Below are 16,420 nucleotides of genomic sequence, written 5' to 3' on the forward strand. Positions count from 1 at the left end.
TGTAAAGCACCCTTATACATTCATTGCCCTCATCATTCTCAAAACTCGCTTTCTGCTTGGGTTCCTGGAATCAACTCCTCATTTTCCTTTTACCCCTCTCCCTCCCTCCCCGCTCCCCCTCGCTCATGAACCCTTGATAATTTATAAATTATTATTATATCTTATCTTACATTGCCCAGCGTCTCCCTTCACCCACTTTTCTGTTGTCCGTCCCCCAGGGAGGAGGTTATATGTAGATCCTTGTGATCGGTTCCCCTTTTCTACCCCCTCCTTCCCTACTGCAGATACCATAACATTCCACCGTTCAGTCACATGAAGCAATATTATATAACTGTTACCACAGTTTAAAAATATTTTCTTTCTTCTTGAACTCTGTTCCCTCCACCTCCCACCATACCCTCCTGGAACCCTTCTTTTTCTATAATAGGATTGTATAAGATATGGCAAAAAAAAACAACCCAACTATCTATCCATTCATGTACAATCCCATTGAGTGGGATTACGTAGTCATCAATGCTATCAGCTCCCCAATACCCCATTTCACCCACCCTCTCTTCCCGTACCCTCAGGGAACCATTACTCCTATTACTATATCTGAAGGGTTATCTATCTTGACTTTCATGTCCCAAATGACTTTAAATATACAGATGAACATATGCAAATCTAACATGCTTAATGAGGTAAAACAAATGAAAGTCATAATAAGGGCAGGGAATATTAGAGAACTAGAGGATAGTTATGTGGTTCACCAGTGCCATACCACACCCTGGATATATCATCCCTCTGTGTGTGGCCATTTTGTGAGGAACGGTCCAATTATCTTACAGGTGGGCTTTGGGTCTCCAACACATCCACGCCCCTTCACATCAATTTGGTTGCTCGTTTTTGAACTTCTGATACCTTTTCCCGTCAACACCTCATGATCACACAGGGTGGTGCTGCACCCCAACTTTGGTGTTATCTTTTATCTATAAGTTTTCTATGCAGATTGTACCTCTCTCAAACCCATCAGATTTGTAAGATAAGAGTCTGACTCTGTATTATCTTACACTCTGACACCATGTATTTTCTGACTTAAGTCCTCAAGTTACAAGTGCGTCTAAGGTACAGTCCAGATCACTCAGTGGAGTTCTGTATGGGATGATCTCACTGATGCTGCCTCTGGAGCATGCTGTGCACCTTGAAGATCCAGAATTCAGTGTCCTGGTGTTCATGGCACCTGGCCTGGGTGCCCAGGATACATCGAGAAGCCCAGGTCTATGTGGCTAATTTGGTGCATACCACCAAAGACACTCCCCCTCCCCCCAACACCCCCTAGAGTCCCCTAAATCACTTTCAGTCATCCTTCTCCCCAGCTGGAGGCTGGTCCTCCCTCTTTTCCTATCAAGAGACATGCATTTCTGTCCCCCAGACATGGTTGCCCCCTTTCCCCTCTGCTAGGTTGTTTTCCCAGCAGTATCCCTCATCCATCTGGTAGGACTTTCTACCTATCGGGGGAACATCATCATAGATTTACACGGTAGCCCATCTATAGCCAACGTCCCATTTTCCTTCCTTGACCATTTGATCCCAGCTGACGGGCAGTGCCCTCCGGCCAAGTGACCTTGTGAAGATTTTAAACAGTGCTCACTGCCCACCATCATGTTTGGCCCACAGGTCATGCTCAAAGTAAAAAGAGAGATATGACCATTTTAGTTATTGTTATTAATAACACTGGGATCATATATACCTGTTTCACAGTTACTGCCTGAAAATCCTGGCAGACATTTGCAGCTGTATGAGTTGAGTCCATCCACACAGGTGGCCTGGTTCTGACATGGGTTAGAGTGACACTCGTTGGCGTTCAGCTCACAGTGTGGCCCCGTGAAGCCGGCCGGACACCGGCACCTGGAAGGACAGATGACGTGACAGAGGACTGCAGAGAGGCCTCGGAGAAGACTCCGGGTCATGATAATGGGCCTCAAAAGGTGCTGAAAACTGAGGAGCTGAAACACAGTTTGCACATCAAAATCAGCCTCGGACTCTTCTTAAAGAAGTTTTCACAACAAGAGCCCAGTTGACACATTAGAAGAACTGTAGCAGCAAAACCAACTAGAAAGCCAAGGTGAAGTATTGTGCACACACAGCGCTTTCTGCCCCTGCAGAAGTGGCAGGGGAAGAAATAAAAGCCCAGACATGGTTCTGAATGCTGTCTATATCTTTAAGCTTTCTAAGTCTTCAACCGATCTTTGCAACAATAAGGTAATACAACTATTATTATTATTATTATTACTACTCCTATGGAGGGGCCTTAGTCATATTCCCAAGCCTGGCTGATATGTCCTTAAACAAATTACAAAAGGGTATGCATAATATGATATAACTTCCAAAACATGCTTACCAATACTATGTGCTATTTATGGGGTCACAGCTGTAGTAAATGGTAAACCCTAAATGAGGAAGGCAGCCCCTAACTTCCAGACAGTGGTTACTTCTGGGGAAGAGGAAAAGATACTGTGTGTGTGTGTGTGTGTGTGTGTGTGTGTGTGTGGTGGAGGCAATCCACAAGATCTCTAGAACTTATTTAAAACAACAGATGTGACATACATGAATAAACAAGCAAGAAGAAAGCACAAGCCGACCGACAGAGTGGATTCTGGCTCACCACACCCCTTACAGGGTTTCAGAGAGTGGGAGTCCATGGGAGCAGATCCCTTTATCTGCCTTCTGTGGAGCAGCTGGTGGGTTTGAACTGCCCACTTCGGCAGTTAGCCGTCCAGCACTTACCCAGTAGTGCCACCAGGGCTCCATACGGCCATGGCTTTCATTACTCTTTTTTCTTTCATTTGTACTTTTCTCTAGCTTTGAAAGATTTCAGAACTAAAAGGGACTTGTTCAATAAATGGCAACTGATATACTTATTAACACTTCCCACTGAAACTTGAGGTGGAATCAGGGGATTATAAATTGATTTTCTGGATTTCAAGTTAAATCTAATGATCTTTATCCTCTGCGATTTGAAATCACTCCAACATCTTCCATTATGAAAACAAATTCACGTTGGTGGTAACTTGCATTTGGATTAGGAGTATTTATCTTCACTGTTTTCCTTGTAAGAATTGAGCTCCATTTGGTGTTCAATTGTTTTGAATACTGGGGAGAATTTGAAAGACTTGTATTTAGCCTCACCTGCATATTTCTCTGTCTGTGATCCGGGTGCTATAGCACACAGGATGCAAAGAGCGAACATTAAGCTGATGTCACACTGATGAAATCTCACCTTGCTAAACATCTCATTGGGAGAAGTGCCTTCCTAATTCTTCTCGATACTGTCCTGGCCATTTGTTGGGTGACTGTGATGAAAAGGATTGGGAAATCTTTCAACTGACGAAGACTTTTAAAAAAAATTTTAACTTTCACAAATGTAGAGAGCCAGGAATGTATTGTCTTGAAGACAATAACGTTTTCTAGGCTTTCGCATGCAGGGCTGTCCTATCTTCAGTAGAAAGCATACATCTTGCAAGGGCACGGGCGGTAGAGGTCTATCTTGATAGCAATAGTAGGACAATGTTAGTATTAAAAATATTCTAGGAGCTGCCTTGGGAAAACCAAGCCTCTCTCCCTGCAAAATCACTACTTCCCTCTACACAAGCACAGCTTTTATTATTTCATTTGTGTACACACTCCAGTTAAATTAAGTTTCAATTAGGATTATGCAACTCTTAAAGCAAGTTTGAAAACCTGGATGTAATATGTAGATTGGCATTGTGATATACAATTACTCAATTCCTTCTGATTTAACCTACTGTGTGGACTTTGGATATGCTATCAAACTCTTACAAATATGGGTTTCATCTAATCTAGTGTTAGATGATACGCTTCTATGCACTTATTTCCTTTCATCTCCTGTGATTTCCTAAGTATAGAACAGTGGTTCCCAAACTTGGCTGTGCATAAGAATCATTGGGGAACTTAAAAACTGCATCTTTCCTATTTTAAAATCACTCGTGTTTCCCCTGTCTTAGTGATCAGGTCCTCAAGTGGAGGGTGGATTCTACTGTAGCCTGAACTTGGGCTACTTTTTCAGGAGTGGCTGACTCAGAACTCAAAGTCAGACCTCACAGAGGCTGCAGAATGACTCCACAAATAAGAAAACACAAACATGAGAAGGACAAGACAGAGTCTTTTACCTGAAGCTGTTGACACCATCTTGGCAGGTAGCTCCATTTTTGCACGGTTGACTGAGACATTCATCCACATTTTTCTCACACCAGGCACCCCCAAAGCCAGGGGGGCATTTGCACAAGAAACCCCCAACTTGGTCTTCACAGGCTGCGTTGTTTAAGCACGGGCTCGACTGGCATTCGTTGACTTCTGTTTCACAGTGCGGGCCTGCGGATGGATGAGAAGGACAAAGAATTCAAATCATTGACTCCCGGGGACAACTGTGATCAAGGAGTTGACTTATTGGAAGAGGCTGCTTCCTAAGGGACTGGATTGGACACTGCTGAGACTAGCAAACTGATCAGAGAGCCAATTCTTTAATGAGCTCTAACTTTTGAATTCTGTGTTTTTTGTAATCTGCTCTTAAAAAATTTTTTATATATCACCCTTTTCTGAATCCAAGACGAGTAATGGGCATCTCATTGAGAGACTGCTGGTTGCTCCATCTGATTGTCCCAGTGCCTTTGGAGAAACCTTGGGCTGCTTAGCCTGGAAGTGGTTTTCCTGGTTCCTGGGAAGCCCTGGATTTCCTCCTCACCAGGGCTGCCTCTGGTGGCGGCTCACAAGGTCTTCCTGTGCTGTTACCTGGTGGCCATGCTTCCTGGACTGGACCTCACATCAGTTCCTTATTGACCAAAGAACTGGCTTGAAAGCTTTTGTTCCTTGTTTCTCTCTCACACCTACCCCTCCTCTCCCCCTTCCTCCTCCAGCTCCCTTTCCCTAGCCCACGTCTATGCAGAAATGCTTAATTGATGGAAGACTCAAATGGCTAGTAAATTAAAATAGGAAAATAAGAAAAATCAAGACAGCACATGAAAGAAAATAAAACTCATGTTACTCTCAGATATATCTCTGCACAGTAGATATACACAAAACAGAATCCTATGGCTTATATGCCTGTACCTGATTATTTTTCATTTATCAATAACCATTCTCTTATGATGTTAAATATTCTGCATTAAAGTTGTTCTTTGTCAAAGGACCATCCAGAACAAGGCACTGCCTGGTCCTGTGCCATCTTTTGTATCCCATCATATTTATTGAGGTCTTGTATTTTTAATTTGGGAGAAATTCGACTACAATTTTGAAACTTTCCTTTCAATAATGTGTCTCAATTTTTAAAGATTTTTATCTTCCAGTAAAATAAAAAAAATCAACTTATAGATTCAATATGTTTAAGTATAATTTACTTTATTGTGAGTTAATAGCTATTTGGTTATGATACTTTATATTACTATGGTTATGATTTTTATTTATAGTAAACATAAATATATGATATTTAAAATAGTTACATATTTATTTCCAATCATAATTTATTTCCATCAATAATAATTGATTCATAATTTAGAAATTATAATCAAAAATTCATAAATTATAAATCAATTATAATGGAAAGTCTCATCAATTTTCAATCACTCTAGTTTATCCATTTGTATCACATCAGCAGATATTATGAACAACCAAGTCTGGCTGGATCTCTCTGTCTTCTATTTGACATAAAGAGAATCCTCGTTAGTCCAGTGTCCTCCTGGTCTGTGTGAATGAGTGCAGGTTTCTGAGCCCCATGCAAGTCCAAGGCGGGCTCAGAATATCATGCCTCCTAGGTCATTTCTATGAGCAATAATCTGATGTTTTATTAGATTGGTTGCTGATTTGAAATACACACTGTTAATCATATGATGGAATTAGCATTTGGTGTCTGAATGAAATACTATTTTACTTCCAAAGAGACGACTGAATTGATTGAACTCTTTTGGGACTCTCTGTATCTCTTCTTAAGGCCTTTCAAAATTCAAAGAAAACATCAGTCACGTAATAATCTGTGCAGCTCTACAGAATTTTAAGACAATATGAAATGACAACACGGTACCTATAAATCCTTTCACACAGGTGCAGCGATAGCCAGCCACCCCATCCACACAGGTCCCTTTGTTCAGACAAGGGCTGGAACTACACTCGTTTATGTTTTCTTCACAGAGTTGACCTGGAGGGAGCACAGAATCGCTGAGCAGGAGAAGCCTCAGAGGACTTCTTTAAGACCAGTCGTTTTTTTCAGGCGTCAGCTGAACAACTGGGAATAATAGCTTACCTGCTCGTGAAGCATCTTGCTATTTTCAAAATACCCAACAAATTTCATACCATTTTCAGCCAGGAATACCAGTGATATTTATTAGTTCAGATGATCATAAACATAATTTTTTAAAAACACATGTCACTTATTACTCTTTTGTTTGTTGCTGACCACTTTGGATTGTTCATTCCTTTACAGATGAGAGGTAATAGAAAGTTTGAAATAAATCTGCGAGAAATCCATTGCATAAAGAAAAGAAGTTATTTTGTTTTGTACATTGGGAAAAGAGTCCATCTTCTAAGCAGCTGTTCCATTTTCCAGGTGGATATAATTTTTGTGGAACGGATATCATTCAAACCCTTTCTTTTATGGATGTAGAAAATGAGACACACACAGGTCTATGGCATTTCCGCAGCCAGGGACAGAAAGGAGCCTACAATCTTAGATTCAAATACAAATATACAATAGCTCCTTGAGTTGAAGAAGTCAGAGTGCTTAAGTCAGCAACTACTGAAATTCTGTTAGCTAATAATTTATGTATTATAACCACGTGAAGATGGGCTAAGGGCATATTCCATCAATCAGTCAGTTTTGGAGAACAGAGCTAGGTAAACTAAAGATAGAGTCTATATTAGATAGATAAAAATAAAGAGTGTATATTTTTCTGTTAGAGTGTAGTAAGCATAAACTTTTTTTGGCCTTTCATAATAGATCCACACAATTCATGTCATGTCCAGTAAACATATATTTTGAGTTAGAAGCATGCATCTATTTCCCCCAGCATGTGTGTCTGCCACGCTGGACACCAGCTCTCCCTGGGATTCAATGCTACATGTCTCTGACATGAGATTCAGATTTAGAATCTCAAGAGCTAGAGAAACGTGTAGAAGAGCGGCAATTTTCTCGTATGTCTGTGCAAATTGCAACCATGCATACGTGGCCAAGAGGATGGGAGGGAAAGCCTGAGAGAATATTGAAATGGAGCGAGCTCTGAGGTGATACAGAGCCCTGGTGGCACGTCTGGTTAAGCATCGCACTCTGTAGGAGAAAGATACTGGGGCTGCCTGGATTGACAGTCCCAGAAACCCCAAGGAGCAGTTCTCCTCTGTCTTACAGGGCTGCTATGCAGCAGAACTGATTCTCCAGCAGTGGGTGTGGCTTTGGTTCTTTTGGTTACAGATCCATGGCTGAACACACAGTCTGCGGGTGGGCTGTGGAGAGTGTGCGGATCTTTAGTTTCCTCCTTTGCTTTCAGCATCTGCATGGCTCTCTGAAGGCAAGCAGCATGTGGCTTGTTTCAAGGGGTGTGCGTCACGGCCCCTACCTGCAAGCTCTCGCTGGTGTACCCGACCCAGGATGATTAAAAGACCACATGCCTTTCTACTCGATTGCTGACTTAAGGTCGTTTCAAAGGCTGTCTTCTTGCTCCTATGCAGAATTTTTCCTAGATAGAGGCTTTTGAACTTAACTTTCATATAAAATCTGATTCAGCCCACATGGAAGAAGCACACCGGTCTGTGCAAGCACAAGGTGTCAAAGGGATCAAGTGTAAGGCATCATCAGAACAAAAAATCTTGCCATACGAATGAGGTGGGGAGTGCAGAGTGGAGACTCAAAGCCCATTTGTAGGCCACTGGAGATCCCCCTTGCAGAGGGGTCTCGGGAAGGAGACGAGCCAGACAGGGTGTGATGTAGCAACGATGAAAAATACAACTTTCCTCTAGTTCCTAAATGCTTCCTCCCCGCCCCTACTATCATGATCCCAATTCTACCTTGCAAGGCTGGCTAGATCAGAGGGTGTACACTGGTATAGATAGGAACTGGAAAAACAGGGAATCCAGGACGGATGATCCCTTCAGGACCAGTGGTGTGAGTGGTGATACTGGGAGCGTAGAGGGAGAGTGGGTTGGAAAGGGGGAACTGATTACAAGGATCTACATGTGACCTTCCCCCTAGGGAACGGACAACAGAAAAGTGGGTGAAGGGAGACGTCAAACAGAGCAAAATATGACAAAATAATAATTTATAAACTATCAAGGGCTCATAAGGGAGGGGAGAGCGGGGAGGGAGGGGGAAAAAAGAAGACCTGATGCCAGGGGCTTAGGTGGAGAGCAAATGTTTTGAGAATGATGAGGGCAATGAATGTACAAATGTGCTTTATACAACTGATGTATGTATGGATTGTGATAAGAGTTGTATGAGCTCCTAATAAAACTATTAACAAATACAACTAAAAAAATCTGATTCTACTGTTAAAACTCAATGGATTTTCACATGACTATGATTACCAGTGCTGAATGAATTCCAAATGGAGAAAATGTCAGAGGTCATTTAATGATTACTCATGACTAATTCAGTTCACATGTTCATTTCTTTATTAAAATTATTTTTGCATGATAAAGTCATTCGATTCTGGCTCATTTAAAATGTTTTAATAATTTTATGAGACATAGGAGAGTAGAGAAAATTATATACCACGTGATTTAAATGTATATTCAGACATGTTTTTAGTATTAGAGCAATAATTTGATGGGTTCTGCACAATGCTGGATGATGTAGATATTTTCCCATCACTCCACACAATAATATTATGAGGTTTTGTTATTTATAAAATAATATATTACGTTTTATAGCACGGGATCAAGTTATAACTATAATAATTATCATGTGACTGAACAAAGTTGACAAAAAATCATTGTATGTTTTCTGGGAGATGAGTTGGAAAACTCAGTTCTCTGGCTTAAATGAGAAATGCATTTAAATGCGTGTCTATTCATTTAAGTTAAAATGGAGAGATGAAGGGACTCATCACAATCCGGGATACAAATGCCTAAGGTTCACAGTTAGAAATAGTCACAACACACACACACACACACACACACACACACACGGAAATAAGCATATAGTCACCTTATAACTTAATATCTTAGTGAGGAACTAGGGGAGGGCCAAATATTAGCTAGACTGTGTGTGTGTGTGTGTGTGTGTGTGTGTGTGTGTGTGATCTCTATAACAAAAACCATTCACAGGTTTATTGGACAAGAAATAGACGACACATTTTTTTCCTTATTGCTGTCAGCCATTTTTTAAATATGATGAAAAGTCAAAATACGTGATTGATGAAGATGGGGTTCAAAACCAGGACTGCCTATTTTATAAACCTGAAGTTTTATTCTTACTCTCCTAACTAGACAACTAATGAAAAGAACACTTCTGAAGGCATATAAATAACTTACTATTCGAATATACTTGTATACCTCTTCAGTATGTTTTGAGTATAGTCTAACATTGCATTAAAAAATATCTCAGCAATAAAACTTTCCATGATTTTAAGGTTTATATTACAAAAACAGGAGACATTTCCCTTACCTGTGTAACCAGAAGGGCACTCACAAAGGAATTCACCAACATGGTCTTTACAAACTCCATTGTTGAGGCAGGGCAGCGAGCTGCATTCATCAATGTCTGTCTCACACTTTAGGCCTGAGATGCAAACCAACCAACAAAGTCTGACCAAGGAGAGCAGCGTACAGAAACAAAGCCCGACGTGTTCCACAGTAAATAGCCCAGTTGTCTGAGTGAATTGATACATTTGAGCCATGGTGCTGGCAAAGACTATTGAAAGTACCACGGACTGCCAAGAGAACAAACAAATGTGTCTTGGAACAAGCGCAGCCAGAGTGCTCCTCAGAGGCCAGGACGGTGTGATCCTCTGGACAGGCTGTCAGGAGAGACCAGTCCCTGGAGAAGGACATTGGGGCTCTGTTCATTTTTGCAGCCACTGTGTCCATCCATCTCTTTGGATGACTCTGTACTAAAGCAAAGTGTCCTTCTCCAGGGAATGGTCACTCCTGATAACACGTCCTAACTAAGTTTTACCGTCCTGTTCTTCCATGACAGATTGTTTGCTCTTCTGACAGTTCCTGGTAAATCCAATAGCTTCACCCGGGTTCCAATTCAAAGGCATCCATGCTTTTTCTGCCTTACTTGCTACCAAGGTCACCTGGCAGAGGGGATGGGTCAGGCCAAATCTTGCCAGCTCTCAGGTCGTGGGCAAGTGTCTTAGAGGGGGTGCTTTCTCCCAGAGAGGGCACAGCGCCTCTGTAGGTTAGTTTAGACTGAAACCTAGGCTCTTCCCCTGTACCAATCCCATCAGTCAGGTTGGTGTTTTCTAGAAACTGAATACCAACATTCCGGCCTTTCTCCGACCTACTGAACTAGAAATTCAGGGAGTGGAATCCAGCACTTCGTGTTTCAATAAACAATAAACCACCCAGACAATACTGATGCATGGTAAAGTTTGAGAATTATACCATACCCTTGCTCAAGTACCACGTATGGTAGGATTCTACAACAAGATCTATTATTCTTATAGAAGGTCAGTATGAAAAGATTTTATAAAAATAGAAGCACACATTCACATCTACAAGCACCCAAGCAAGCTGTAATAAATGCACTACTCATATTTTTGGTCATCTGGAGCGATATCTTATTTTCCAATTTTATTCTTTTCATGGTAAAATCTTTTATTAAGCAACATTTTCCTTATTTAAATCTTTCATTAAAAATTAAAATCTTAGTGTATTATATTTGGGAAATACTATATAGAGCAATACACTGATTATTTGCAGTAAATTTCCATACAAAGTATAGCTTATTATTTGGACTGAATTGAAATGTGAACCTAACTACAAGAAGACAAATTCTTACACCACATGACCAAGTTCAAAACAATATTGTTTTTATAAGCACAGCCTCCAAAAAGCCTATATAAAAAAAGAGCAATACCAACCAACCAAACAAAAGAACGCCCACCATAAGTGTTCATAAGAACTTTTACTAGTGCACAGCAAATGAGAGAAACGGGCTCTGGTTAGAAGTGCAGGCTCTCAAAGGAGGGCAATCTGTTGTATGTCATACATTTAATTTGTATTAGAATAAAATTTTGGACATGAACCTGAAACTGCCTTCCAATTTAAATCATGGGTTATGATTTGACTTTTTTTAAAGAGACTTAAATAAAAAAAACGATCTAGAGACTTTTAACGTGATTCTTTATTCTCTAGACTGTGTTATTTGTGAGGTACATATACTTTTTTTTCACCTATTTGTTTATACACTTCAAGCACATCTTTGGGCACTGATAAGATCTAATGGATCTTACAAGGAGCCTGGTGGTTCAATGGTTAAGTGCTCAGCTTGTAACGAGAGGCAGGCAGCTTGAACTCACCGAGCAGCTGCAAGGAAAAAGGTATCTGATGACTGGCTCCCTGCTCAGATTGGAGCCCAGGAAACACCATGGGCAGGTCTGCTCTGTCACGTTGGCTCACACTATGAGTGAGAATTGACAAGACAGTACCTAGTAGCAACAACGCATCTTACAGGGTATATTCTCAATGTTATGCAGTTTGGCACTGAAAGTCACAATTATTTCACAGGAATAGATATTAAAAACATCACTCTTATATTTTACCTGTATATCCAGATGGACAGAGGCACACATAACCAAGCCCAAGTTGTTGGCAGGTTCCACGATTGTGGCAAGGGTTTAAGAAACATTCATGGAAAACCTACCAGTGGCAGAAAAGAAATCTCTCAGAGACAAAATGCTCAATTCATTTCAAAGCACTCTAACTGGGGAGTCAATGGGTTTGTAGCTTTAGACGGCCAGGCCGAGTTTCAGGTGAGGCCAGCTGAACTACAGTTGGCACACTGTAGTTGGCACTCTAACTGGGGAGTCAATGGGTTTGTAGCTTTAGACAGCCAGGCCGGTTTCAGGTGAGTCAGCTGAACTACAGTTGGCACACTGTAGTTGGCACTCTAACTGGGGAGTCAATGGGTTTGTAGCTTTAGACAGCCAGGCCGGTTTCAGGTGAGTCAGCTGAACTACAGTTGGCACACTGTGAGAGCCTGCCATACATGACACTAAGGCCTGTGTGGTTCTTCAGTGATGTTCTGGAAAACCCAAGCAGGGCTTCTACATCAGGACTGCCCATTGCAATCCATCTGGGATGTTTTAAAAACATACCAAAGCCAGGTCCCATCCAGGCCCACCTAAATCACAAAGTTCGTTCATCCTTATTTTCAACTTTGGTCACTGGGTTAAAATCTCTCTCCAGGGTTGAGAGCCCCTGATGCAGGCTTTCCCACCCGTTTTTTATATTTACGAGGCTCAAGTTCTAGTACAAGTTGTTTGGTTTGGACTAGACTCTAAGAAGGTGAAACAAGAAACAGTTGAAACATCCTCAATGATAAAGACGAAAGAATTCATGGCATCGGGCAACGTGGACGCTGAGCAATTTCTGAATCAACCAAGATAAGCAGGTTGAGCAACTGGTCTTTATGCAAAAAGAAAGAAAGAAAACCCTTGACTCAGGTATTTTCAAAACCCAGGCTGTATTCAACTAAAAGATTCTTTTTTTTTCCAGAAGAAAATAAATTAAGTAAATTTCATGGCAGTGAACGTTTCTGCCAATCAGAAAAGGCCTTTGGGTCAGCCAGCTGTTCCCTTACTCACACGACGGCTGGCACTGTGATCAGCGATCAAAGCGGCCCCACAGCTAGAGTCTCAACTTCCAGACGTTGCTGGGAGAAAACTGGTGATATTGGTACAACAGAACTTCTAAGACAGCATTATTGGTAGTCACATGTAACTGAATTTATTCACTTATAATATGCATGACTCTTGACTCATTCAAGTTTCAATTCTAGTAGTTGTCCTCTGTGGGACAACACAATGACAAATTATTCCCAGACTCTCCGTACAGAAAGTGTTATAATTGGAAAATGGACTTGCCTGACTGCTGATGTCATACTTCTTTTTGATGTGTCCGGGAGAGGGAGCCGGCATTAAACTCTCCTCTGCAGCAGGGAAAACCGAACTAAAAGCTAACAACACGAATAGGAGACGTTAGGAAAACATGCCAGCCAGTGTAGCTACTGCCATTAAACAGACTGTCGCTACCAAATCGACTATGTCTAGATATTACCTACAGTCAAAATTCTGGTTCACAGAGTGGGCAAAGCCCCAATATCTTGTTTCAGTTTGTTTGTTGGCTTTTTAAAAATAGGCAGCATAGACATGGACAGCATATGTCATCCAATCTTAAACACTTAGAAAGAAATTTAGAAATCAAGTTCAATGTTCCCCCAAACAAATCAAAACTCAAAAGACCACACTGAACAAGTCCAGATAACTAATATTCAGAATTGTTGTGACCATAGAAACAAGCAAAATGAAGTCTCCAATATGTGATTATGCAAGGAGTGAAGGGTACCATCTTACTCGAACAATCAGCAATGGATTTGGCACCACGGAATGCTGTCGTTCCATAAAAGGGGCAAGCTAGGCAGAAGGACTTCCCTGGGTCGGGTTGGTAGTAGTCGTGGGGACACGGATAACAGGGCTTTAACCCAGAACGAGAGAATTCTCCCACTGGACAAGGCACTGTAAAGATAAAAACATAATGTGTAGATTTAAAGTAACACACATTATTTATAAGGAACATGGTACTTTGGTCATATGAAAGCTAGCAATTACTAATATGACTTCCACATATTCAATATTCATAGTATCTAGCTCCCTGAAAGTATTTTTCTGGGTTTCTTTTCTGTCTTAATAGTACACCTTAACTCAAAAAAATAAAAATTGGCCATGTAATATTTTATTTTGATGCAACTTAATGTTGTATCATGAGTATTTTCCCAAAGCATCTAATAATATTTTGTAACATAATGTTTAATAACTATGATTTATTATGATAAATCATAGTAAGTATGATGCTATCTACTGACCATAACTGAGCTAACATTTTCTCCACTATTGGACATGCAGGTTATTCTCATTTGCTTGCTATAATGTAATGAAAATTTCTACATACATCCTTGCATACAACTCTGATGATTTCCTTGGAATAAATCACAAAAAGTTGGGTTTTTAGGTTGAAAAATATGAAAAACAATCCAAGCCATTGATACATAAGACCAAATCATGTCAGGGATGTGAACAGTCTTACTATTGTGCAGCGTACATTGGAAAGTGGACTATACCAGACGTAGTTAGGTTAAAGTTTAACCTTATCTTTTGATCTCTCTTTTGGGAGGATACATTTTAAAGTTGTTCCAGTTTTTTAAATGTTCCGCTTTCTTTCCACTAGAGGTTTTTCTCTATTTTCATTTACTATTGTTGTTAGCTTGTGTTCCTTTGTTTCTTGATCCAGGATGGGTGCATCTAGAGACAGTACTGGAATAATGGTTTCTTGGGGGTATGGCAGGGAAGGTTGATGGGAAATGGGGAGCTAATAACAATGAGTGCAAGAAAGGAGAAAATGTTCTAAAATTGATTGTGGTAATGATTGCACAACTCTTTTTGTATGACTGAATCACTAAATTCTATGATATATGGATTATGTTCCAGTAAAACAGCTAAAATAAAAACCGCACATGAAAAATAGCTCCTGCCAATAGTGGCATCTACAGCGTATGATATTGCCTCATTTTTTACACAACAGCATGAGTAATTATTATCTGAAAATTCGATTTGAAGATGAGATGGAATTGCATTGTTATTCTCATGCGTATTTTGAGTTATTTTTTATTAGAAAGCTTTATTTATCCTATACAATTGTATATTACATATTGGAAATCTTACTTTTATAATTATTCTATAAATCAAGGATCTATATCATTTGACATACTTGGAACAAACACTTTTGCCAGTTTGTGTTTTGTCTATTTTAAACTGCCTTCATTGAAGGTCATTCATTTTTATTCATTCCATTTAATTGTGAGGTAGGAGCCTTGGAGGCACTGTGGCTGCTCACTGCAAGGTTGACAGTTTGAAACCACTGTCCGAGGGAGAAAGATGAGGCTCTCTCACCGCCACTGAGTCACTGCTGACTCACAGCGACCCCTGTGGGTTTCTGAGACGGTAACTGCTTACTGCTGGAGTGGAAATCAGACTCTCCCCCCCACGCCCCCCACAGAGCTGCTGGTGGTTTCAAACTGCCGATCATGCGGATGTAACCACTACATCACCAGAGCTCATCCTTCGCTAAATTACAGTACTTGATCATTAAAATCCTCATTTTGTTGCTGTGTTTATGCAATATTAATTATAATTTAAATTTTTTCTTTGTGGAATTTTTTGGGAAGGATTACTTAAGATGTTTGTATAACAAATTGTTTTTTTAAAAATGTTATCTTTCAGCATGTTACTCTCAAGAAGAAAAAGACTATATTCCTAAACACTGACAAGAATGCCAAAAATTTTAAAGACACAAATATTCTAACAGTGATAGAATATTCAGATTAAAATCAGCTCCTGCTGGTTTTCCAGAATAGCTAACAGTATTGTTATCAATAATTCCTTGTGAAAATTGGTTTAAATTAATTCCAAGCGTAGACATATTTCGAATGGGAACTATAGTCTCTAGGAATGGCCAATGAACAGTACATATAGTATTTACATATATAGTAAATTTTTTAAAATTTAAAATGTCCATCTATAAACATATATAAGGGGGCTTCAAAAATTGGTGAAAAGATTCCATTACCTTTTAATGCTATTGTTCTGTGAACCTTTTGAAAGCCCCTCATATAAAATACTACTGGCCTTGGTGACACTTTGGGTCAAGCAGGTAGCCATTCACGTCAGGTAAGTGGTTCAAACCCACCAGTCACTCTGTGGGAGAAAGATGAGGCTCTGTGCCCATAAAGATTTACAGGGTTGCTAGGAGTTGGAATTGACTTGATGGTAGTTGGTTGCGTGTGCGTGTGTGCAGAACACTACACCCATAAACACTCCCCACCCCCAACCCATAAATACATAGGTCTGAAAGGACTACCATAAGAAAAGAAAGGAAACGGTTTCATTTTGAATTGCAAAGAAACTGGTTTCTGACTCAGTCATAATAGAACAAGTCCTATCATCTACTCATGGTAGAGAGAGGAAAACCCAACTATGCCAAAATTGATATTAAAATCGAATTTAAAAGCATCAACTGAGATAGATAGCAGAAAACACCATTTGCTAGGTGTGATTTTCACCCCCAAAGGCTGGATTTTGGTCTCTAATGGCATCTTGCATCAAACAAATAGGTTCCTTAGAAGAAGAGATGAGGTAAAACAAAACAAAACACCCACAAG

The 16,420-nt window shown here is 40.2% G+C and overlaps 1 protein-coding gene across 1 annotated transcript in view; it reads right to left on the reverse strand.

Moving 5' to 3' along the window:
• SVEP1 (sushi, von Willebrand factor type A, EGF and pentraxin domain containing 1) overlaps window positions 1-16,420 on the reverse strand; it is a gene marked incomplete at its 3' end in the record, with an annotated part of 165,946 nt that overhangs the window by 69,148 nt on the left and 80,378 nt on the right. The window contains exons 18-24 of the mRNA XM_045296537.1: window positions 13,560-13,721; window positions 13,071-13,162; window positions 11,748-11,844; window positions 9,644-9,757; window positions 6,074-6,187; window positions 4,170-4,371; window positions 1,730-1,887 (exon numbers count right to left, since the gene is read on the reverse strand). Coding sequence (XP_045152472.1) covers window positions 1,730-1,887; window positions 4,170-4,371; window positions 6,074-6,187; window positions 9,644-9,757; window positions 11,748-11,844; window positions 13,071-13,162; window positions 13,560-13,721 — 939 coding nt within the window. The remainder of the gene's footprint in view (window positions 1-1,729; window positions 1,888-4,169; window positions 4,372-6,073; window positions 6,188-9,643; window positions 9,758-11,747; window positions 11,845-13,070; window positions 13,163-13,559; window positions 13,722-16,420) is intronic.

The sequence above is a fragment of the Echinops telfairi genome, unplaced genomic scaffold, assembly GCF_000313985.2.
Source record: "Echinops telfairi isolate 266 unplaced genomic scaffold, ASM31398v2 ScPeMD7_7410;HRSCAF=8448, whole genome shotgun sequence".
In the NCBI taxonomy this organism is placed as follows: Eukaryota; Metazoa; Chordata; class Mammalia; order Afrosoricida; family Tenrecidae; genus Echinops; species Echinops telfairi.